Genomic DNA, 26,498 nt, shown 5'->3' with positions numbered 1-26,498 from the left:
ACTGGTCTAAATGATGGAGTGCTGATCAAAATGAGTGAGTACTGATCTAAATGGGTGAGTACTGATCTAAGTGAGGGAGCACTGACCTAAATGAGGGAGTACTGCTCTAAGTGAGGGAGTACTGATCTACATGTTGGAGTACAGGTCCGTTTGAGGGTGTACTGATCTAAATGGGGAAATACTGGTCTAAATGATGGAGTACTGATCTAAGTGATGGAGTACTGACCTGAATGGGGGAATATTTCTTTAAATGAGGGAGTACTGAACTAAGTATGGGAGTACTGACCTAAATGAGAGAATACTGATCTAGATGAGGGAGTACTGATTTGAATGGGGGGTTCTGGTTTAACTGAGTGAGTACTGATCTAAATGGGTAAGTACTGATCTAAATAAGGGAGTACTGTTCTAAATGGGGGGTTCTGATTTAAATGAGGGAGCACTGATTTGTATGGGAAGTACTAATGTAAGTGAGGGGTACTGATCTAAATGATGGAATACTGATCTAAATGAGGAAGTACTGATCTAAATGAAAAGTACTGATCTGAATGGTGAGTACTGATCTAAGTGAGGGATTACTGATCTAAGTGAGGGAGTACTGATCTAAGTGAGTGAATACTGATCTAAGTGATTGAGTACTAACCTAAGTTTCAGAATACTAATCTAATGAAGACATACTGATCAATGTAAGGGAGTAGTGACCTAAGTAAGTTAATATTGATCTAAGTGAGGGAGTACTGGTCTAAGTGAGAGAGTTCTGGTCTAAATGAGGGATTACTGATCTATTACTGATCTGAGTGAGGGAATAATGATCTATAGTTAAAAAAAGATAGTGTCAATTATTCTGAAACCCCTATGTTTTTTATGTTAAATTTGATTAGTCATGACTTTAAAAATGTTTTACACAGAGTTTAACTAAACTGAATTCTTGAAAATAAATACTGGCTGTTTCTGAGTGAATCAATTTTTAACTCTTCTCACTATTCCTCCTAATTTTCTATCATGCACCTTTCTGGAATACTTTGATGCATTCTCCACACAAATATTACATAGATCACTGTTTGATTTCAGTCATTTTTACCTGGGGAACATTCATTAACTTCTGACTCAAAAGTCATTCCATTGTTCCAGATAAAGGGAATATTGGCATAAATTATGCCTAATCGAAATCAAAATATGCCAAAATTTTAGCTTAATAGTTTACTTAATATGCATTGCACCTTGTCATCAGTTAATACATGTACACCTTCTTATTGCCACAAATAATGCTGCACTGTCTACAGTTCATACTGCAGTAGGTACCAGCTAATGAAACGCTATTATTCACTGTTGTTAAGAAAATCATGATTTCAAAGAATGCCTGTCATTTGAAAAGTGGTAACAGCTGAACATAAAGGACAAAATCTGACTAAAAGCTTATTTTTGAGGTAAGGTTGTTCTGTTTCAGAAAGGATTCTGCCTTCTATTGTCTGACTAATTATACATATAATAACTTATACTGTCTGAATCCAAAATTGAACAAATACACAGGTCGCAGCAGGGTAATGGAAACCACAGAGTGTGGGAGGTAAAACTGCACCCCTGATAACACACACACACAGAGAGAGAGAGAGAGAGAGAGAGAGAGAGAGAGAGAGAGAGGAGAGAGAGAGAGAGAGAGAGAGAGAGAGAGAGAGAGAGAGAATCTGCAAGAATTTAAAAAATGTTTAAATGTGTCTATGTATCTTTCAAAGCATAATGATTAAAAGCTTATTGATAACCCTGACAGAGTCTTTGATTAGTTTTAATCATTATCTCAATGAACAGTGAAGTCCCTATTCTAATCCCAGGGTCTATTCTAGAACTGACTATTCTAAATTTAGGAGGATTTAATAATGAAAAAAGGGTAGGATGTAAAGTGCACTTGGTTGATTTTTTTGGCACAAATTGTTTTACAAATAGCATGAATTCTGCAAGTCACACATTATAGAATAGACCCTGTAATCCTAATAATTGAAAAAAAGAAGAAGAAAAAAGAAACCAAAATAAGTATTTAAAAAGTTAGAAATATTGCATTCCATGCATTGGTGCATTAACCATTTGGACTATATTCAAGAGTTACTGCCCCTGTGAACAAAATAAAGGCAACATGTTTTATTTTTAATTAACTGCTTACAACACACAAAAGCCAACTCGCTCCAGCCCTCTGCACAAATAAAACAAACTTACTCGATGTCTTCTTGGTTTACTTGACCCAGCATGAGTGGATCGGGGTGTCAGCTAATTCAAAATTATTGTGTAATATTAACATGAAATAAATCAGTAGATGAGGAAAGAAGGGTGGAATATTCAAAAATCATATTTTAACAATGAAAAAATGATTGGAAATTGAGACTGAAGATGTAAAATTTGTAGTTGACAAGATGAGATTGGGTGGAGCATTTAAAATACAAGATTTTCTTATTGGAAAAATAAAATACATGGAGTAGGAAAATGAAATGTGTCTAAAGATATAAAAAATAAATGGTAGAAAATTCAAAATTGTAACAACTCTACCCCATGTTTATTGTGCATAAAGCTGTTTCTCATAGGTTCTAGTTTCTCATCTATTATCACTTTTATTTCTGCATTTATAAATAAAATTTGAATGAATATCTAACACAATTTATTTTGTTTATCTGATGCTTACAATAAAAATTCTGCTTCAACAGTTATTTGATCAAATAAAAATAGCTCTGAAGACATTAAAAAAGCCATAAACACTGATGCACAGCACGACTAAGAAAATTAATAAAGACAAAGAAGAAAAAAATTCTATTTTTATTGAGGGGTGCATAGCCAATATATATTTGCATCTAAAATATCACAAACAAAATAGATGTTAATACACATATCTACAAAACAAAATATATACATTTCATTCAAACAGTGTAATTACAAAATATTGAATGAGAAATATTTGAAGTAATTTATAAGTAAATTATACTCTGACATGAAATAAATAAAATTATTTGTACCTATAATATAAAGGATATGGAATTACTGCTTTGGAATGGTACTTTTTCTTGACCAAAAAAGCATTTTCTGGTTGATGAAGTAAATTCCATTTATTTTAATAAGTTGGAATTAGTATACGAAATAAAATTCTACAAGGCCAGCAATTTTGTGAACTTCAGCTGTGTATTATATAAGAATATGTAAATACCAGAAATGACGGTGCTGTATTGGCTTTCTGACGATCAAAATCCAGCTTTGCTTCTCCTTCTGTAATAATCTTGTTCATAATCTCCTTGGTTTTCTGGCTCTTTTCTGGGTTGGCACAGGCAAACTGCTGTCGTGATGCCTCCATTAGACACTCCTTGAAATGAGGAAAAAATGATATGTAACAACTGGATGGGCGCAGACTACGAAGTTTGCAACCATTTGTGATTAAATCTTTAAAAGCTATATTTCACTGGTATATAACTGTTTTCATAACTAATGGACAGGATTGGATAAGGGTTGATTTTGACCGCCAAACTGTCAATAAATTAAAGCATTTGCAAGACTCTTTTGTATGGGTATACCACAATCACTGCATCCACTGTAACACATATACCCTGCTACAGAAAATGTAATGAAACACAATGAATTAAATAGTCAAGTTTATTTCTAAATAGGCATGTATGAAATCAAAACCTCTAATTTGTCATATTTCAGCATCTTCCTCAGAAACTACTAGTGCAATTGAGAACAAATTTGATTTTTCTGACAGATGACACTATCTTAGAACCATTTAACACACATGAAAACTTCATACATGTTCTCATTTGCACTCATCCCTAATGAGCAAAAAAAAAGAAGACAAACTGTGTTTTTAGCTCGCCTGTTATTTATAATGTCTGCTACCATATGGATCTAGAAAACCTATTGTACGGTATCAATAAAATGCCATTTTCTTTTTCTTTAAACAAAACATTCAAATGTTGATTGCCATATGTATGAAAGAGCATATACTTTTTTAATTTCTGACTGCATTTTGGGGCAATCTTAAGAACATATTGTAACCTCCTGGAATACTGGAATAGGTGTAAATAAATGAGGCAGATCAATGGCGATACATACTACAACAAGTACACTATTTAAAGAATAATGTTATCTGAAATAAAAGGAAAAGAAATGATAATAATAAATAACAATTACCCTTTACTTTTTCATTACCTTGATAACTGTTAATTGCATTTATTATTTTACTGGGCTTTTTGTAGACTTTAGTCTACCCTTATATGAATTCATGATCTCGAGCTCTGACAAACATTATCTGAATGTGAGATAATAATAGCAATCACACACATACAAGCTATGAAGGTAGTTATATCAGGTGCAGACTCAGTTAAAATATAATATTTCTAAGCCTCATTATCCATCTATTTTTATTCGATGGATTATTTTAATACGCAACTTTCAAGCATCCTCTGTTAAAGAGAAAACTGAAGACTAGATCTAGGCCAACGGTAAGTTTATGGAGACAATAACATTTAATTCAACAGACTTCAAAGAAATATTTATTGAAGACTATTGTATTGCACACTTATAAAATGTCAATTTTAATGCAATACATTTTAAAAAGGAATGAGAAAGTAAAAAAGCAAAAGCAAAATTTTGGGATATATCTGCTGTTAGCCTATGGAATCTCACAAGATCACACGATCTGCCCAAAAAGTATGGTTTTTCGAGACAGGTGGTCTCTCACAACAGCTCATAACACTACATAAAAATTCTGTGCATTAAAAATCTGGTCTCTCACAGCAAGTGGTCTCTCATGGCAGTACTCTTTCAAGACAGGTTTACTATAATATGACTAATCTTTACTTACACACGTGTAGTTGTGTAGAAAACTGTCGTGTACCTTATCTGAGGTCAAGATCAAACCAGCAGTTCCAGATCACTTACCTGAGCACTCCTTAGTTTTCCACTCTTAGTCATTGGTGACAATTTGATTTTAACTATTGGGGTGAAATTCACTTTCAACAGAATTTACTATATAAGGCAAGACTGTTTCCCAAAAAGGAGGTTTACAGTAACTGACTTTGTTCAGATGCCTCATACTTAATTGTTGAAAACTTAATGCTTTGATATGTGGGTGGGGAATTTTCTAAATATAGGAGGGATTTAACAAAGAAAAAGCATAGGATGTAAAGTGCACTTGGTTGATTTTTTGGTACAAATTGTTTTACAAATAGCATGAATTCTGCGAGTCACACATTATAGAATTGACCCTGTAACGCTAAAAACTGAAGAAGAAAAAAACAACGAAAATAAAATAAGTAAAAGCAGTCCTTACAAGCACCTGAGAACCTAACTTGGACATGTGGAAAAAGAAGTTAGCATTTTCTTTAAGATTACTGCATTTAAGCCAGATGTTAGCAATAAAAATTACCTAATTAAATCAATTTAATTACTGCAGTATCGACTGAACCTATTTGATCATAAATTAATAATGCATCGTAATGTATGTCAAGATATTTCTTTACGGAGACATATTCATCATACCAGGTATTCATCATTTTTTTTTGGGAGGTTTGTTGTTGTTGTTGTTGTAGGGTTTAATGCCACTTTTCAGCACACGATAGGCTATACATGGCGGCCAGTATTAATGGTGGAGGAAGAACCCGGGAAATCCCCAGAAAGAACCACCAACCCTCGAGAAGCTACTGGCAAGCTTTCTCACATATCCACATTGGCTGGGGGGGGGGGGGAAGATCCATGAAATTAGGTATCCATTAATATATATATTTATACCCAAAACACAACATTTTTGAAACCAACAAAAATAAAGTGTTACACAGTACTAAATATAAACTTAAGCAAAACATTTTACAACAAAATAAAATTAGGTGTCAGAGGTAATCAAACAAACTTAATGAATATATACACCTAACTTTAACAATGTTACAATAATGAATATCAAGTTTGATAGGTTTCATTTCTATTATGTGTATTGTGTTCAAATACACAATTAAAGAGATACCATTTATTAGCAAAATCTTGCTAGGATCTTAATTGGCATATACCTATAATCCATGAAAACAGTAAGTGAAATGAGGAGAAAACATTTGGTTTTTGAGTGATTGCTTTCACTTACTAAAAGTGATCTGGATAAAAACTAAATACATGCTTAAGGAAGATGGAGATATATATTTATCTATATCAGTATAATCTGGATTTGATTTGGGGCTGAAATCAGCCCTTATCATAGCTTGTCCTTGGCAAACATAAAGTTAATGAATATTTAGTTAAGGCAGGGGACCAGCCAACAAATTAAATGAGAAATAAACAGAAATACCAATTCAACTCTGAAAATAATTTCACAAAACAACAATTTTAGTACTGAGTTTATCTCAAAAAGATGTGTTGCAAAACATGCTGGTCCTAACTTCGAGGTGTGGAAATCTAAATTTCCACTTGTCATAGCATTAAAACTTCAAATTTACATGTCCAAAAGGTGACGGCACTTGTCAAGGTTTTTGTTACATCTGTGATTATCTTGTAGAGATGCCCACTGGAAGGAAATTGTTCATGTTTGCTTTCTTGTGACAGTATATGAAGCTTTTGGACAACTGATTTTCACTCACAAAATCTGTCTGAACATTTTACATTCACAAATAAAGCACACAGCATTACCTTTGTGGCAATTTTTGGGGACATGACAGAAAAGACTGGTATTGGATTTCTACATGTAATGTAAAAAACATTAAGTAATGTCTCTTTGTTACCAAAGGTCTCTACTCTACTTCATCCTACAGTTGTAATTATCCAATAAATCTAATACCTTCTGTATTAAATTTAGTTTGATGTAGCAAACTATGTAGGAGTTTTTATGATAAATCTTAATAACTCTTAAATCTATTTGTGCTAATTGTAATTAATTTAGGTATCAATCTCACTTGGAATTACCACTCACCTCTGCTTTTCTCCTGTTAGCTTGTCTTATTTGGTCAATGAGTTCAAACTCTGTGGGCTGCTGGTACAAAGTTTTGGGTGGAGGTTTGTGTTTCTGCAGCTTGGGAATCTGTAAAACAAATGGGAAACAACTCTGTTGTGGGAAAGAAGAATATAGCATATCCTCAGCTATTGCATGTTTGTTATAATATAGTGTGAAATGACCCCTCCCCACTCCAACCCTTATTGGCTTGGAAGTGTACAAGATACCTTATGCATTCTCCAGTATGTGATAAGAGGCAACTAAGGGAGGTAACTGTTTGGTCTTGGGATGTGTGTTGTAATGATATTCCTGCACAATCTTGGACTTTGTAAGAGTGCAATGTACACACACACACATTCTTGTATTTGGTGGATATCGAGGACTTAGTTCATACATTTGCTTATTCAAGGCACCACGCAAATGTGTTTTATATCACTGATTGGAAGTTTTAAACAATTTTTTTTCCATACTAAAAAAGATTAAATGAGTAAGAATATTACAGTCTAATGCAGCTCTAAATAAATGTCCTGTTAAGTTATAAATACAAGTTGGTCCAGTAGAACATCCTCAGAGTTTTGGCTATTGTTAAAAACCTCTTTAAATTTGGGAAAGCAATATAGATTGATGCCTTGTTTGTACATGTTGTGTGTTGTTTTAATAAGACTTCAGAACTATCGATACTAATATAATTCATGATTTGTTGAGCAAAGTCATCAAATCACCAACTGAAGCAAGTATATATATTTAAAAAGAACAATGAATGCATTCAACAGTTTATGACTGCTTGCAAGTCTAGCGTTTAGATGCAGGTCTTAAGAGCAAGATAATGAAAAACAAATTGCTGTAGTTAAATGTTTCATTTTGGGACTGACCATCTAGACGATAAATGTTTGACCTCTGTATAATATATTTATTTTTCTATATATTTACTAAAGTTCTGTGCATGTAACTTCCAAATTTGGTTAGTGATAATTCGATCTCACCTTAATGGGATTTATCACTTAATTCACAACTGTTCTCTCCTGTTTGAATACTAAGTAGGCAAATGATAAAATAGGGGCAGATATAGCTCATTTAATAATCATAAAATAAACTTTGTATATCAATAAGTCTTTTTGATATCTTTACGTTTGTCAAATCTCGCCGCAACAACAAGACATTTTAACTTTATTGATGGGTTGGATAATTAGCAATTTTAGTACAACTCTACAATGAATTCATGTGTATTTCCAATAGCATTTTGATGTAATTCTTTCATACATGTTGTAGATTTATTTGCCTGTATTGAACGTGTATGGTATGAATGCATCGTGAGTTTCCCAACACTACTGTCTCACATGCATGAAATATTAATAAAAAATACCTAGGACAGTTATATGCACCAGCTTATCTTCTTATAGTTTAGCTAAGTAGTTGGTATCTGATGCCTGGATCTAAAGGGAGATAATACATTTCTGCAACATGTAATTTGATAGCAGAGATCTCTCTACAAGTTTTCCACCGGGCAATTGAGGACATGGTTTCGGGCATTTGTATTGCCAGCCTTGAAGAAAGATATACTCTAAAATTGTGAACAAGTACCAAGCGTGTAAATGGGGACCTTCCTACAAATCATGATTTAACGTTATCCCAGGCTAAAATAGTTGGGAGAAGCAAGATTTTACCATTTTTCCAACCAAGGACGTCATCGGTTGGAGGTGTGTCCTCAGTACTTTGGTGTGTAATCTCATGAATGTACTCAGCTTACACCAATCACAAATGCACACACACACACACACACATCAAATATATAATTTAGTTTTAGAGAGAGTATGAGTTAAAAGTTCTCTAACATGTATGATAATGAGGAGAGAGAGAGAGACAGACAGACAGACAGATATTCATTTTTTTCTGTAATCAAAGATACCTGAACTTGAACTTTGGAAAAAAAACAGAACGTAATTAAAAGTTCCTTAAAAAGTTAGAAAAAAACCCAATACATGGTGATTTCATCATAGAAAAGCAAATAAAATCTGCTGTTTTAAAATTTGCATCTTTTGTGCAGAGATGTCCACAATATTGATAGTGTATCTCCCAGGTATGTAAAATTGAGGGTAAAAAAAAATCCTTTGTGTCAGAACCCGGGGTCAAATAAAAAATGTGGGGGTCAAAAATGTACTGAGAAAATTTTTATCTGACTCGTACTTTTTCAGCTTGAAATAGGTTATTGCAACTTGCACAACATATCTCTCTTTCTCAAAATACAAATAAACCAACCTGTGCAATTAACAAACAAATGCATTGTCCATTCAAGAATTTTATTATTCATTTTTCTTTTAGTTTAAAGTTGTACTTTTATCAGTTTCCTTATAATCTTTCCATAGCAATATCATAGACCAACGTATTACATATACCGGTAAGCCAATAAAATCTTTTTAACCAAATGGCAGTTAATTTACTGCCTGTCATAAAATGTGTACTATCATCGGATTCATTGTACTTTGTCTTTGTGAAGAATGTCTTGGGTGATAATGTTTTCTCCAGATATCTTGTGGCAAACAAGGGCAGATTTTTTAAAATTCTTAAACCCTGTCATGAAAGGATTATTCACTTTCATAGTCTTCACAATCACACTATCAGAAGTCACACGGGTAATCCCAATGGATGTCTCGTATTCAAGTCAAGGGAATAATTTTATATATTTTTTCATTAAAGTTACATCCACAATTACTCTTTTGTGTTCTGCTTCTTTCACTTTCTTTGCTAATGATTCTTAGTGCACGCGGTCTTAATCTGGAGATCACTTTCTAGTACAACGAGCACTGAGGTTAAACATTTGGACGACATCTTGCTGAGCTAAATGAAAATCACATAAGAGCTTGTGAGATTAGAGGAAGCTACTCCATCATTGCCTATGCTAGCCTGGTTCCCTGTTTCTTATGCTCCCTGTGTTGCACTCTGCTATACAAATAGTGGAGTGCAATACAGGGAGCGTACGAAGCAGGGAACCAGACTATGCCTATGCTCGAAGTATTCACAATGCCATCCCTCATCCAAAGCATTGGATATTAAATAAATCCTGATCACATTATGTGAATCCTATGCATAAAAAAAATGCATGGCAACAAAACATGTGCATCAGTTTTCTGCAGTGTGCATCCCTGATGCACAAATGTGCATAAAGGAAACACTGACTTATTAGAATATCATTCAATTACACCAGAAACATGTCAAATTTAATGATTTATAAGAAAAATCATTGTAATACTTAATAAATCTAAAATAAGTCTCTAGATTAAGTTCAGCTATATCAAATGTTTTAATTGCATCTGTTTCAAATGAAGCTCGCTAACCTTGGACTTTAAAGGTTAAAATCCCCCTGTCTCATGAAGAACACATTCAAAGTCTGGCAGAGGTCACAGAGTACAAACAGGAGAGTCAGCCTTTTCAAAACTACAACCCTTTCCCAACCCTTCCAAATCCTCATACTTTAACAAAGAAAGAAACTTTGTGGTGGGCAGGTGCTCTCAACAAATGACATTGTAATCAACATATCTCACTTTTGATTTGTGAAATGTGTGGTGATGAATTATTGAAAGTAATTATTAAACATTCCTATCATTTCTGTAGTGGAATCTGAGAATCTTGGAATTGGAAATTTCTGAATGTAGACAAGTTAAAATTGGGATTTGTCAGAATTACAGATAAATTTGACTAAGAAAGTATGCTTTAAAGCAGTATAGTAAACATAGTCACAGAGAGGGTTGAATTGTTGAAGAGAAGTTACTAGCATATTAGTGAGCTAAATTAAACATGTTTTCTTGCTCTTAAGGAGTCAGTAAGCATGGTCTTTGAAAGGGTTGAATTGTTGTAAAGGAGTTGCTACCAATGTTGTTCAATCAAGTACTGTAAAATGTTTATACTTTCTGATAAATAATTACATCAAATACAATTTTTCACTTTTATTAGTTCTTTCTCATTTTTCACTTCCAAATGCAATATGCAAGACAGCCCAGTTTTGTTATTTTATTTATTATCTGAATCTCCAGCTTGTCTCAACTGGAAATTTATAGGGAATTTAATTTATATTTAGAAAAATTGCTGAACGTGCAAACTCATGATAACACTTACGGGCTCTGGTACAGGAACACTACGTGCTCGAGGCTGTGTTATGTTGAATGGTTTGGGTCCTGCAAACATCAAATGAACAAAAATGGAAAATTGTAGAGCACAGCTTTCAAATAATCCATGTAATAAGTGTAGATCATATGTTAGAAAAAACGTGTGGTACTGAAACTGGCAATTGATCCTAACAGTGCTAAGAAGCAATGAAAAGTATATGCAGTGACCTAATGAAAAGTATATGCAGTTACCTAATGAAAAGTATATGCAGTGACCTAATGAAAAGTATATGCAGTTACCTAATGAAAAGTATATGCAGTTACCTAATGAAAAGTATATGCAGTCACCTAATGAAAAGTATAAGCAGTTACCTGATGAAAAGTATATGCAGTCACCTAATGAAAAGTATATGCAGTGACCTAATGAAAACTATATGCAGTTACCTAATGAAAAGTATATGCAGTGACCTAATGAAAAGTATATGCAGTTACCTAATGAAAAGTATACACAGTTACCTAATGAAAAGTATATGCAGTTACCTAATGAAAAGTATACGCAGTTACCTGATGAAAAGTATATGCAGTGACCTAATGAAAAGTATACACAGTTACCTAATGAAAAGTATATGCAGTTACCTAATGAAAAGTATACACAATTACCTAATGAAAAGTATACACAGTTACCTAATGAAAAGTATACATAATTACCTAATGAAAAGTATACACAGTTACCTAATGAAAAGTATACACAATTACCTAATGAAAAGTATACACAGTTACCTAATGAAAAGAATCTGGAACTCACTGACAAGTTCTTTACACAAAATATTTTTACACTGACCCACCACTCTCAATATGAAAGTATGTCACTCATTGCAAACAGTTTGTTGTCTGTAATATTGCTACGATTGCTTGATTGCTTTATAAAAATCTAGTAATGAATAATTAGGCTTGTGTCATAAGCTGACATCATCTTATTAAAATCCAAATCAAATGAGTGAAAACCTTTAAATCAACGACTGCTTTGAATGGGAGCTCAGTTGATAGAGCTTCTGGCTAATAATACAAGGGTTATGGGTTTCATACCCACCCAGACCAACTCGGGTCAGCTGCCTCTCTGTGTCCACCGGAAAGGCGCGTAGCTCCCATTTCTTCAGCATGATCTAGCTATTTACGTTAAAAGTGCCATTAAAATCAACAAACCAAACTGCTTTAATAAAATTAGAAATCCTAGCTTAGCTACTTCAGTATGACTATTTTACAATTTATTCATCTGACCAAACAATTGAAACTAGAAACAAACAACAACGATTTTCAATTTTCTTATAAGCCATGGTTACTAAGTGGTAAGCATGCTGATCTCCTCATCAGAAGGATGCAGGTTCAAATCCTACTTAATCCATCATATTTATTAATACATTAACCCCTGGCAACAAGTTAGTGTGGCAGGAGGTAGTAGCCTACTGCTGAGCTTTGTAGCATCAAGGTCATGCAAGATACACTAAAGTGGGTGGTATTATAGAAAGGTATACAGATGTAGCTCTACAATGATGCCAAATAATCTGGAAGGTCTAGTTGCACTACAAAATACAGAGGGAAAAACCTAATTTTTTGGACCCGATTTTTTTCAACCCAAAATTTGCTTATGGTCGAAATCCAATTTTGCGTCTGGATTTTAGACTTTTTGGCCTCAGATCTAAGGCAGACCACTATGAGCTGCAAACAGACAGATGAACCTTTGCAAAAAGTAGGATAAGATGGGCATTTGGAATAAAGAGTGGTCTCAATACAAAAATAATGGGTCCATTAAGCCAAAAAAAAGAACTCTAACTTTTATCCCTCTGCTTATCTGCGAGCCAAATAGCCAATGAAAAATGATGTTTCTAACACAACTAGGCATTAGGTAATTAGAAAATCACAAGGAAGTTGATGTCTTAGGATGTATTCAGAAATAGCTTTCAAAATGTGTTTCCTACTCGAATTTCAGGTGAAAATGACAAAAACCTCCAGGGGTTAACGTGTTAAATTTTCCAAAAATAATTCTGCACCAATTAAGTAAACAGTAGTTTTCAAACTGTTTGTATGTCAATCAGTCTGTTCAAAATGGAATGTCAAAAACTGAGTTTGAGTATGTGCTCAAGTTGTGGCATTTATGAATACAGAACTTGGCAAAATCAAACATGGTGGTGTGTCCCAGTGTAATGAACTTTAATCATATTGTCTTGACATGATGTAACCATTCATGCATTGATGTGCTGTTGAAAAAGCAACCTACAACCACCTAGCCAAATCCAATTTATAAATGACTTTGCAATATTCATTTTTTTAGCAGCCCTAAGAAATCCAATGACCTATCCCTTTGATTCAAATATTATATCTTCAATGTCCCTTCTCACATGAACTTTCACACATTATGTAAAGAAGAAATATTGCCCATAAAAAAACCCCAGAACAACAAGAGTACCTTAATGGCACATTATACAAATGACCATGTTGAACAATAATCTGTGAAGGAACTAGAATGGCATGACAGAGATTACTGACCTATAGGTCTCAATGACTTGGACTTTGGTCACGTATATGATCTTAAACTAAAGTTACTTTGCAGAAACCATTACTTTTTTATTAGACTTACTGTGGCCATGACCTCTGACCTCTAGATGCCAGAATCTATATGCAGCATTATTACCCTAAGTGCAAACCAGCCAAAATATTTGGTGAAAGAGAGAAGTCTAGAACAAAAATAGAAATCCCATTTTTCTCTGAACCACAATCACCTTTACTGTTGAATATTTGACCTCCCAAACAGCAGACCTCTTCCATATTTAAGTGCATGTTCTTGAAGAGTAAAAAAACCTCTTTTTTTCTTCTTTCAGTCAAAATGATCTTGAATAAAGTCTTGAAGTTATTACTTTAAAGTGCAAGTTATCCACACAGTTTATCATATCTGTGATCTCGAACTAATGTTATTGAATGTGCAGAAACCATTTATATTCCTTCAGTAGCATGACTTTAGTCTTTAACTTTTGCCACATAAAATCAACATGCTTCTTTTTACTCCAAGTTAGGCTATGCAAATTGTTTGGTCCAGGTCTGTGACGCAGAACTAATGATACTGTGCAGAAACCATTTTTATGTTTTTTCAGTCAGTGACCTTCAGCTTTGACTTTAAAAAATTAAAACATTAATAAATTTACTTTTTATCTAAAGTACAAGCTATCTATAATGTTTAGTTTATGTTTATTATGTGAAAACTAATGTTATTGTGCCAAAACTATTTTTTCTTCTTTCAGTCATAGTAGCCTTGACATCTGACCTTTTGACCTAATAGCAAAGTTTGGTGAAGGTATCTGTTGCAGAACTGAAGCTATCATGCAGAAAAGAGTTAGTTCACAAACAAACAGGGTCAAAATATAATATGCTCTGACAAAGTGACAAATGAAACATTATCAAACAGATGGAAAAACTGATAAACAGATGAAAAATTGTGATCTCCGTGTCACATCCTTTTCAACATACAAGGCTAGGCAATAATGTTTGGCTCAAAGCAGTTAAAATATTGTAATAATTTTAATGCATTTTCGTGTGAAAGGAACCCATCCATAAACCTTGCAAAAAAAAGATGGCATGGGTGTGCAAAGGGATTTATAGACTGGCTCACTGACACATTAACTTTTACTTCTGAGCAAATTTTTTTTAACACAGAACTAAAAGGCCATAGTATTGACATATACACCATTTGGAGCTGGTAAAGGGTTAATGACTTTAAATTACATACAGTCAGCAAAACTTTGAAAATTCCATGTTCTGTGACATCAAAGTACTTTTGACAAATCTTTGATGTTTCAAAATTTTACAAGGTTGCAGAATGTATTATACATTAAGTCGTTTGAGTTAGCATGAGAATATGAACGTTTGATTTTTTGTTTATCCAAGTTGTAGTGTATATATGTAGATATCATAATGTGTTAATAGTAAGTTCCCTTGTCTACTTACTTGTAGCAGATTGTGTTTTCAGCTTTGGTTTAAGTTTATTTTCTATCTTGGTTTTCATTTGCTGAATCATCTCCTGTAACTCTGGCATCCATCTGCAAAGGGAAAAAAATAAAACTCCATGGTCAAATGAACTTTTGATCTTTGCATGAATAATTCTTAACAAATACAGATGGATCCAAAAATATATTTACTTTCCATGGAATTCTGGTAAAAGAGTAAAGATAATTTGATGTTTCTAGAAAATACATCTTGGGATACCTAGCAGATAAATGACAGTCCAACTTATGTGACCTTGATCTAGAGATGCTTAGCTGATAGCTGAAAGTAACCATAAATATGACCTTGATCTAAGGATGTTCAGCAGATAACTGAAAGTACCCATTTGTGTGACCTTGATCTAAGGATGTTCAGCAGATAACTGAAAGTACCCATTTGTGTGGCCTTGATCTAAGGATGCTCACCAGATAACTGAAAGTAACCATTTGTGTGACCTTGATGTAAGGATGTTCAGCAGATAACTGAAAGTAACCATTTATATGACTTTGATCTAAAGATGTTCAGCAGATAACTGAAAGTAACCATTTATATGACCCTGACCTAAGGATGTTCAGCAGATAACTGAAAGTACCCATTTGTGTGACCTTGATCTAAGGATGTTCAGCAGATAACTGAAAGTAACCATTTATATGACCTTGATCTAAGGATGTTCAGCAGATAACTGAAAGTACCCATTTGTGTGACCTTGATCTAAGGATGTTCAGCTGATAACTGAAAGTAACCATTTATATGACTTGATCTAAGGATGTCCAGCAGATAACTGAACGTAACCATTTATATGACCTTGATCTAAGGATGTTCAGCAGATAACTGAAAGTACCCATTTGTGTGACCTTGATCTAAAGATGTTCAGCAGATAACTGAAAGTACCCATCTGTGTGACCTTGATCTAAAGATGTCTAGATGATAACTGAAAGTACCCCTTTATGTGAACTTTAACAAGGGATAGCTAGCAGATGGCTGTAAGTCCCCTTGTATGTGTGACCTGGAGTATTGATGAAGATAATTAAACATAAAGATTATTCTATGCCAAAACCATAATCCTAATTGAAACAAAAATAAAAATAACAGTACTAATTACAAGAAATAAGATAATAAAGCCTTTATCTGCAGTTTTGAAAAAATTATTATTTCTCTGAAACGATTGAAACATTTTGCTTAAGTAATGAAAAAAAGTAAATTTTTGTCTATTCAATGAGTTCATTTGAAGAACATTTTCTGAGAAGATAAATGGAGTAATTTAATATTATTAATACATCATTAGTGTGAAATAGGTTCCTGTAATGTAGTGTTAATACCATACTGCGTCTCAGCATGAAAGCAGTTCCCTGACATGTAGAGTTAATACCATACTGCATCTCAGTGTGATAGCAGTTCCCTGACATGTAGAGTTAATACCATACTGCATCTCAGCGTGATAGCGGTTCCCTGACATGTAGTATTAATACCATACTGCAACTCAGCATGATAGCAGTTCCCTGACATGTAGAGTTAATACCATACTGCATCTCAGTGTGATAGCAGTTCCCTGACATGTAGAGTTAATACCATACTGCATCTCAGTGTGATAGCGGTTCCCTGACATGTAGTGTTAATACCATACTACAACTCAGCATGAAAGCAGTTCCCTGACATGTAGAGTTAATACCATACTGCATCTCAGTGTGATAGCAGTTCCCTGACATGTAGAGTTAATACCATACTGCATCTCAGTGTGATAGCAGTTCCCTGACATGTAGTGTTAATACCATACTGCAACTCAGTGTGATAGCAGTTCCCTGACATGTAGTATTAACACCATGTTGCAACCCAGTGTGAAAGCAGTTCCCTGACATGTAGAGTTAACACCATACTGCAACTCAGTGTGATAGCAGTTCCCTGACATGTAGTGTTAATACCATACTGCAACTCAGTGTGATAGCAGTTCCCTGACATGCAGTGTTAATACCATACTGCAACTCAGTGTGATAGCAGTTCCCTGACATGCAGAGTTAACACCATACTGCAACTCAGTGTGATAGCAGTTCCCTGACATGTAGTGTTAATACCATACTGCAACTCAGTGTGATAGCAGTTCCCTGACATGTAGTGTTAATACCATACTGCAACTCAGTGTGATAGCAGTTCCCTGACATGTAGTGTCAATACCATACTGCAACTCAGTGTGATAGCAGTTTCCTGACATGTAGAGTTAATACCATACTGCATCTCAATGTGAAAGCAGTTTCCTGACATGTAGAGTTAATATCATACTCCAACTCAGTGTGAAAGCAATTTCCTGACATGTAGTATTAATACCATAGTACTGTGTCTCAGTGTGAAAGCAGTTCCCAAACATGTAGTATTAATACCGTGTTGCAACTCAGTGTGAAAGCAGTTCCCTGACATATAGTATCAATACCATACTGTAACTCTGTGTGAAACAGTTCCTGTACATACTGTAATAATACCATACTACATATCAGTGTGAAAGTAGTTCCCTGACATGTAGTATTAATACCATACTGTAACTGTGTGAAAGCAGTTCCTGTATATACAGTATTAATACCATACTGCATCTCAGTGTGAAAGTAGTTCCCTGACATGTAGTATTAATACCATAGTGTAACTCTGTGTGAAAGCAGTTCCCTGACATGTAGTGTTAATACCATGTTGCATCTCAGTGTGAAAGTAGTTCCCTGACATGTAGTATTAATACCATAGTGTAACTCTGTGTGAAAGCAGTTCCTGTGTATATAGTATTAACACCATACTGCATCTCAAAATACTGAAAACTGAAAGCAGTTCCCTGACATGTAGTATTAATACCATGTTGCATCTCAGTGTGAAAGTAGTTCCCTGACATGTAGTATTAATACCATAGTGTAACTCTGTGTGAAAGCAGTTCCTGTGTATACAGTATTAACACCATACTGCATCTCAAAATACTGAAAACTGAAAGCAGTTCCCTGACATGTAGTATTAATACCATGTTGCATCTCAGTGTGAAAGTAGTTCCCTAACATGTAGGATTAATACCATACTGTAACTCAGTGTGAAAGCAGCTCCTGTACATAAAGCATTAATACCATACTGCATATCAGCGTGAAAGCAGTTCCTGAACATACAGTATTAATACCAACTGAATCTCAGTGTGAAAGCAGTTCCTGTACATAAAGTATTAATACCAACTGAATCTCAGTGTGAAAGCAGTTCCTGTACATAAAGTATTAATACCATACTGCATCTCAATTTAAAAGCAGTTCCCTGACATGTAGTGTTAATACCATACTGTGTCATGGTGTGAAAGCAGTTCCCTGACATGCAGTATTAATACCATACTGCATCTTGTGTAAAAACAGTTCCCTGACATGTAGAGTTAATACCATACTACATTTCAGTGTGAAAGCAGATCCTGTGTATGCAGTATTAATACCATGTTGTATCTCAGTGTGAAAGCAGTTCCTATACATACAGTATTAATACCATACTGCATCTCAAAATACTGAAAATTGAAAGCAGTTCCCTGACATGTAGGATTAATACCATACTGTAACTCAGTGTGAAAGCAACTCCTGTACATAAAGTATTAATACCATACTGCATATCAGCGTGAAAGCAATTCCTGAACATACAGTATTAATATCAACTGAATCTCAGTGTGAAAGCAGTTCCCTGACATGTAGTGTTAATACCATACTGCATGTCAGTGTGAAAGCAGTTCCTTGACATGTTGTGTTAATATCATACTGCATCTCAGTGTGAAAGCAGTTCCTTGTCATGTGGTATTAATAAAGACCATACAGAGAAAAACTATTCATCAAGAAAGAGTAAACAAGAATACTAAACGACAACCTTGTCTTACCTGGATAAATGTGTAATGGGCATTAGAAACTGACAATCACCGACCAAATAACAAACTAGCCAACATATATATTAACCCAGCAAACATTCAATCAATGTGACAAGTGCTTGACTGACTTACAACCATAGAGTGAATGAAGGAATGAAGAAATCAATCAATCCCTTTACCTCATTACTGGACCAATAAGGTTATCTTCTACAAATGACTGCTCATAGAGTTTCTCCCACTGACTCTTTATCCAGGTCAATAAATTTGTCTCATCAAGGAAAAAGCTGAAAAACTAAAAGCAAAAGAGGAAAAAGGTCAATTACACATTTGTGATAATGACAACCTGGTATGCATATTACTTCCTGTAATAATGATCACTGTTTAAGCTGAGTCCTTCACAAATGTGATCAATGATAGCAAGGGAGATAGCAAGGAAACCAAACAAAAAGCACATTTGGTGTACAAAAAGGTTTGTTAACTTTAAAATTCTCAAATTGGCATTCTGAAATTTGTTCAAAGATAAGCAGAATTTTCATTATTACATTAAATTACAGCATAAATATTGTACTACTAGAAATTTTTTGGTTTCAACATTTTTGCTTCTTGAAACAAAAGGTCCAAGATTTTTGAAGAAAAGAAACTTGTTTCATTCAGAATAAACAATAGCACTAGAATTTATCCACATTCACATGCAAAACTAAGCAATGTTTTCACTGGTATGCATGTTATGTATGTTGAAACCTCTTGTAGCAAAGTTTTAATGGGCTTTAAGAGATTGGTTATCTTGACAATAAAGGTAACTTTTATAGAACAGTGAAAAACGTCATTAGAAAAGGCTTTTTACTGACAGTTACTCCCAAAGTGATTTTAAAATAAATATTCAACATTTATCCCCAAACTACCACCTTCTCTCTATCAATGTCCATCTCTTTTTTAATTTTTCATAGGTCCCTATGTAACTCACATCCTTGCTTATGCTGCCGATTATGTTTCTGTGTGTATGCAAGTTTTCAAGGGAGATGTGTACAAATAATAAGAATATTACAGCATATTAACAGCAAGCAATGAGCGCATATATTGTGTGTGTGCAAAAGAGAAACTTCAGAATCTAAAGTTTGCTCAAGTGGTATTGATTCTGTTCCTAATTAGGTGATCAGTATTTCTTTTATTTGTACTTAATTATAATTCTACCTTCTTGCTATCAATCCTTTCATTAATCAACCACATTTAAATAGCATGGTATTAAAATGTATTTCTAAGTATAAAGACCAAAATTTCTGAAATCATTATCAAAATAAATAGCAAGTGTACACTGAAATACAACCTTCACATTATTATCAAAATAAATATCAAGTGTATATTGAAATACAACCTTCACTAATGACAAAGCTAATTACATACATTACCTTCATGAATGTTAAAATAATAGCATGTGACCTCCATTAATGTAAAAAATAAGCACATATGATCTTCACTAATGCAACAAATAATCACATATAACCTTCATTATTGTAAAATTACATAATGTAACTAATCCAAGCTTTATCCATTTAGGGTAAACAGTTATGAAGTTATAAAGCATAAGGGCAAATGTAACTGACACCTAAATTACCAAAGACCTTGACCATAAGAATATAGCAGCTCAGTTGCTGGAGAGGATTGGAATGATAATTCAAGGGTTGGAGGTTCAATACCCACCCAGGACAGTCCTGGTCTGCTGCCTTGGTGTGTCTTTCCACAGTATGATTTAACCAAACATTTTACAAGTGCCATTACAACCCAAAAAAAACACCCAAAAGGAACAAAAAAGGTAGGACCCTAATATGGTATGTGGCACACTTGCTAGTAATGATATATAGTCATACCAAGATTCACCCCTTCATCTCAAACAGCTCTAAAATTATAGAGTGTAAAGGAAAGTGTAATGGAAAAATTATCTATATAACAACGTGACACTGACCTTAAAGATAAGACCCAAATGTGGTAAACTACACCTGCTAATTAAGACATGAATGTGTACCAAGCTGCATCATTTAATTTCAAACATCTGTAAGTTATAGTTGAAAGGAGTTATGGAAAACACTGTATATTGAGCTGTGGCCTTGACCTTGAACATATGACCCCCCCCATGTGATAAGTAACACACCTGGTAGTGATATGTATATGTATACCTAATCTCAAGATGCTGTAAAGTTAAAGAGCTCAACACAAAAGGTGAGAAAATATAAAATAGGAAGCAGTGACCTTGACTTAGAACACAACACCATTGATGTGGTACATTCTGCACTTTCTATTCATGATGTACAATTATATCAACTTGACAAGTTTCTTGCTTTGATCTCTAATAACATAAAAATTAAAGAGCAGAAAGGAAAGCCTGATGGATAACCTAAAATACTGAACCATAACGTTGACCCTAAACATAGCACCCATGATTGTGGTACACAATGATGATGAACCATTATACAAAAGTTTCATCCCTTAATCTAAATAAGCTTTAAAGTTACACAGCAGAAAAGAAAGTGTGATGGAAATGTAAAATATTCAGCCAAGGATCTTTATTATGCTAAAGAAAGGTTTCCCAAAGTGGCACGTAACACCTTCTAAAGAAAGGATTCCCAATGTGGTACATGACACACCTTCTAAAGAAAGGATTCCCAATGTGGTACATGACACACCTTCTAAAGAAAGGATTCCCAATGTGGTACATGACACACCTTCTAAAGAAAGGATTCCCAATGTGGTACATGACACACCTTCTAAAGAAAGGATTCCCAATGTGGTACATGACACACCTTCTAAAGAAAGGATTCCCAATGTGGCACATGACACACCTTCTAAAGAAAGGATTCCCAATGTGGCACATGAAACACCTTCTAGTGATGATGTACAAGTATACTTTAAACTTAAACAGTAGAAGAAAAAGTGTGCTGGAAAACAAACTACTGAACTGTGACCTTTATCTTGAATATGGAATATATAATTTCAAATTTGACACCTTCTAGTGATGATGTACAAGTATGCCAAGTTTCATCTCAAATGACTTTAAACTTATACAGTGGAAGAAAAACTGTGATGGAAGACAAACTACTAAACTGTGACCTTTATCTTGAATACGGAATATATAATTTCAAATTTGACACCTTCTAGTGATGACATTTAGGTATATAAAGTTTCATCTATTAATCTCAAATGGTTTCAAAAAGTTATAGGATGGTAGGGAAAGAGTGATGGAATGAAGTGCACTATTATGTGGTCTGATTTTCTTTTAAAAGTCAGAAAACAAAATGAGGTTTACTAATAACTTACAGTGTATCGTTTAGAAATTTTACACTTGCTACCCCCCCAGGCTATAAATTTCAACTTGTGTTTTCCACAACTGCATTTTGCAAGTATGCAAGCATTAATTCAGGCCTGATATGACACGTATTTTGATCACATAATTATCTGTAAAGATATAAACAATGTGAATTCATTGCATTCGATGTTGTCTTAGCACTGAACAATATTCCCCAAATACTTAATAATAATAGTAATAATGATAATAATAATCATAATAGCAAAACAACAACAATGCCTATTAATTAGATTGTGGATGGGTTTGTAATGGCACTTGTAATATTTTACTGGCTACCACATACTGAGGAATGGGAGCTAAGTGATTTTCCCAGGGACACACTGAGACAGCCAATCTGGGCTGGCATGAGTATCAAACCCAGAACTCTTGGACTATAAGTCTGACACTCTACCAATGAAGCCAATGTGTATAATGTATAACAATGTACATCACACAAAACAATAGTAATTACTATCTAGTTTACCATGTTTTTAGTATTATAAATACTAAATTCTATTATAATCTGTTTTTTTCATGAGACCACATGTCCACAAATTACCATCATATCTTCGGGACACGACAGATTACCTCATAAAAAGCAAAGCAAGTGAACAATTACTGCCAGATATATTGCTTGTTTCCTTTGATGTAACATCTTTCTATACTAACATACCACACAACGATGGGATACAGATGTGTAGAAAAGCATGGGAAACTAGAACTGTAGACAATCCACCCACTCACTTCCTAGTCCCAAAACTCATTAACTTTGAATTTAATGAAGAAAAAACTACCTCCAAATCAATGGAACCACAATGGGTACAAAATTGGCCTTTCGTGTGCAAATATTTTTATGGGAAAACTGGAGGGTCAACTCTTAGCATTGGAGGAATTTGTACCATACCAGCGGGTGCACTTCATTGATAATATAGAAATGAAGTGGCAACATGGAATAGAAATCTGGATGATTTCATACCAAAAGGCAAACAACTTCCATCTTTCAATAAAATTGATGGCAGAAGTCTCCAACTCAAACCATGGACACAACAACCAGACTGGTATCTAGAAAACAAACTCCATATAGACATCTATTCAAAACCATATGACAAACACCAGTTTCTCCTCCCAATCAACTGTCATCCAAAACACTGCATTAGGAACATCCCATACAGCCAGGCACTGAGGATACACAGAATTTGCTCTGACAATGAAACATTCCAAAAAAGGGCTGAAGAGTTATCTAAACATTTGATCTATCAAGGCTACGACTAAGACCTGATTGCAAAGGCAATCCAAAGGGCAAAACAAACAAACTGCAATGACCTACTATAATATGGACTGAAGGAAACGGCTGATAGGATACCATTTATCCTAACCTACCATCCAGGCAACCCCAAAGTAGGTAAAATCATTGGGAAACACTGGCCTATCATTGAATCGTGTGACATACTAAAGTTAATTCTCTTGAACAAACCTGTAGTAGCCTACTGGAGACCAAAAAAACCTCAAGGACATCCTGGTCAGGGCAAAGCTAATGCCAATCACTAACCATGACCACACTAGTCAATCTGGCCCCTGTGGTGATAAAAGGTATAAAACCTGTCAACATATGATAGAGACCAGGACATTTTCTAGCACAGTGACTGGGGAAAACCTTAACATACATGGTCCAAACAAAACGTGCAAAACAGAGAATGTAATTTATCTCATCACATGTAACATCTGCAGCATCCAGTATGTCAGAGAAACTGAAAAGCTACACAAAAGGATCAACTTTCATATATCTGATAACATGACAAAGAAGCTGTACAGAAGCCCAGTTGCAAAACACTTCTCCCATGGCCACTCTTTCAGTGATATAACACTTACTGCAATTGCTCACAACCCTTACTGGAGTTCCAAAACCAGGAAAGAAAAAGGAATCATACTGGATACACTGCCTTAGAACATTGAAACCAAGCAGTTTAAACCATGAAGACTAGAAAAAGACAGCCATTCACAAATAAAATTATCTTTCTGCAGCCGACATATTTTCTTTTAAATAATTCTCTAAATTTGCTTATTAGTTACCTGATAACCTATAATTACTGCAATAACAATGAAATATCCAGGATATCATTTGCGTGTACATAAATTTACATAAAATAACAGATGTCGCTATGGCTCATCGATTTCTAGGTCAATATAAAATACCTTACAGCATCCGCAACAAGTCATAGTCAAGTAAAGTTTTGCAAACACAATGGCTTTTCTGTTTTATTTGTTTGTCTTGTATATGTTTTGTATTTGCCTTTGAAAAAGACTCATTAACAGTTGAAAACACTCAGGCTAGTTGGATACTAGTTTTGCATCGTCCATAGTCAGTTTACTGCATATATATATATATATATATATATATATATATATATATATATATATATATATATATAGTAATTATACTCTAATTATAGGTCTTAGTTTGTGTATGAGTGTCGGCCTCAAAATAAATGCAAAATAAATGATCTGCAGGACTGTGGTTGAACCACTCTGTTGTAAACCATTTTAGCAATGCTTAAAACAGCTTTTGAAAAATAAATAATAGATCAATCTCAAGCAAATGTGAGCTGCCACTTTCTCAAGTTTCTAAATCCTGTCAAGCTGAGATTCAGCAGATGGAAGAACATATACACTGTAGAATAATTTGTGAGTTTATATTTCTTGACTCTACTGAGTAGAACAATTTTGGTTGACAGTGCTTCAGAAACATGTAAATAGTATCCATGGCAAAAAATATACTCTATTAGTGTATTAACTGGAACATTCAAACACAACTTAGTCAATTATATCTAATGACATGTAAGTGTGCCAATTATGTTTAATCACATGTAAGCATGCCAATTATGTTAAATTACATGCAAGTGTTCCAATTACGTCTAATCATATGTACATGTGCCAATTAAGTCTAATCACATATGTCAATTATATCTCATCACACATAAGTGTGTCAATTGTTTCAATCACATGCAAGTGTCCCAATTATGTGTAATCATATGTAATTGCACTGTGTCTAATTACATGTACATGTGCCAATCATGTCTAATCATATGTAAGTGCAGCAGGGGTGATGGGCAAAACTGAACTAAACTGATCTATACGTGCACCGTGTCTAATCACATGTACATGTGCCAATTATGTCTTATCATATGTAAGTGTACCAACTGTGTCAAATCACATGTAAGTGTGCCAATTAGGTCTAATCATATGTAAGTGTACCAGCTGTGTCTAATCACATGTACATGTACCAATTATGTCTAATCATATGTAAGTGTACAAACTGTGTCTAACCAAATGTACATGTGATAATTATGTCCAATCAGATGTAAGTGTACCAACTGTGTCTAATCACATGTACATGTGAAAATTAGGTCTAATGATATGTAAGTGTAACAACTGTCTAATCACATGTACATGTGCCAATTATGTATAATCATATTTAAGTGTACCAGCTGTGTCTAATCACATGATATGTGCCAATTATATCTAATCAAGTGTACCAACTGAGTTAAATCATATGTAAGTGTACCGACTGTGTCAAATCACAAGGAAGTGTGCCAATTAGGTCTAATGATATGTAAGTGTACCAACTGTGTCAAATCACATGTACATGTGCCAATTATGTCTAATCATATGTAAGTGTATCAACTGTGTCTAATCATATGTATATGTGCCAATTATTTCTAATCAAGCGTACCAACTGTGTCAAATCATATGTAACTGTACCAACTGTGTCAAATTACATGTACCTGTGTCAATTATGTCAAATAATATGCAAGTGTACTGACTGTGTCAAATTACATGCAAGTGTGCCAATTATGTCTAATCATATATAAGTGTACCGACTGTGTCAAATTACATGCAAGTGTGCCAATTATGTCTAATCATATATAAGTGTACCGACTGTGTCAAATTACATGCAAGTGTGCCAATTATGTCTAATGATATGTAAGTGTACCAATTGTGTCAAATCACATGCAAGTGTGCCAGTTATGTATAATCATATGTAAGTGTACCAACTGAGTACAATCATATGTACATGTGCCAATTATGTCTAATCATATGTCAGTGTACCACCTGTGTCAAATTACATGCAAGTGTGCCAATTATGTCTAATCATGTGTAAGTATTCCAACTGTGTCAAATCACATGTACATGTGCCAATTATGTCAAATCATTTGCAAGTGTACCAACTGTGTCAAA

General features: G+C 34.3%; 1 protein-coding gene across 4 annotated transcripts in view; it reads right to left on the bottom strand.

Annotated features, from left to right (window-relative positions):
- The window catches only part of LOC149795714 (cilia- and flagella-associated protein 99-like), a 69,735-nt gene that overhangs the window by 31,375 nt on the left and 11,862 nt on the right, over positions 1 to 26,498 (bottom strand). For 3 of the 4 annotated variants that reach the window (XM_089965603.1, XM_089965602.1, XM_089965601.1), the window contains exons 5-10: positions 19,105 to 19,217; positions 15,037 to 15,128; positions 11,051 to 11,109; positions 6,920 to 7,027; positions 3,182 to 3,334; positions 2,206 to 2,256 (exon numbers count right to left, since the gene is read on the bottom strand). In XM_089965603.1, the coding sequence (XP_089821729.1) occupies positions 2,206 to 2,256; positions 3,182 to 3,334; positions 6,920 to 7,027; positions 11,051 to 11,109; positions 15,037 to 15,128; positions 19,105 to 19,217 (576 nt within the window). The remainder of the gene's footprint in view (positions 1 to 2,205; positions 2,257 to 3,181; positions 3,335 to 6,919; positions 7,028 to 11,050; positions 11,110 to 15,036; positions 15,129 to 19,104; positions 19,218 to 26,498) is intronic. The other variant, XM_089965604.1, reaches the window with a different exon arrangement.

This window comes from Sinohyriopsis cumingii, chromosome 7 (genome assembly GCF_028554795.1).
Source record: "Sinohyriopsis cumingii isolate HCF-2022 chromosome 7, ASM2855479v2, whole genome shotgun sequence".
Taxonomy (NCBI): domain Eukaryota; kingdom Metazoa; phylum Mollusca; class Bivalvia; order Unionida; family Unionidae; genus Sinohyriopsis; species Sinohyriopsis cumingii.
Note: the sequence above shows the minus strand (reverse complement) of the source record. Positions and strands in the feature narration are given on the sequence as shown.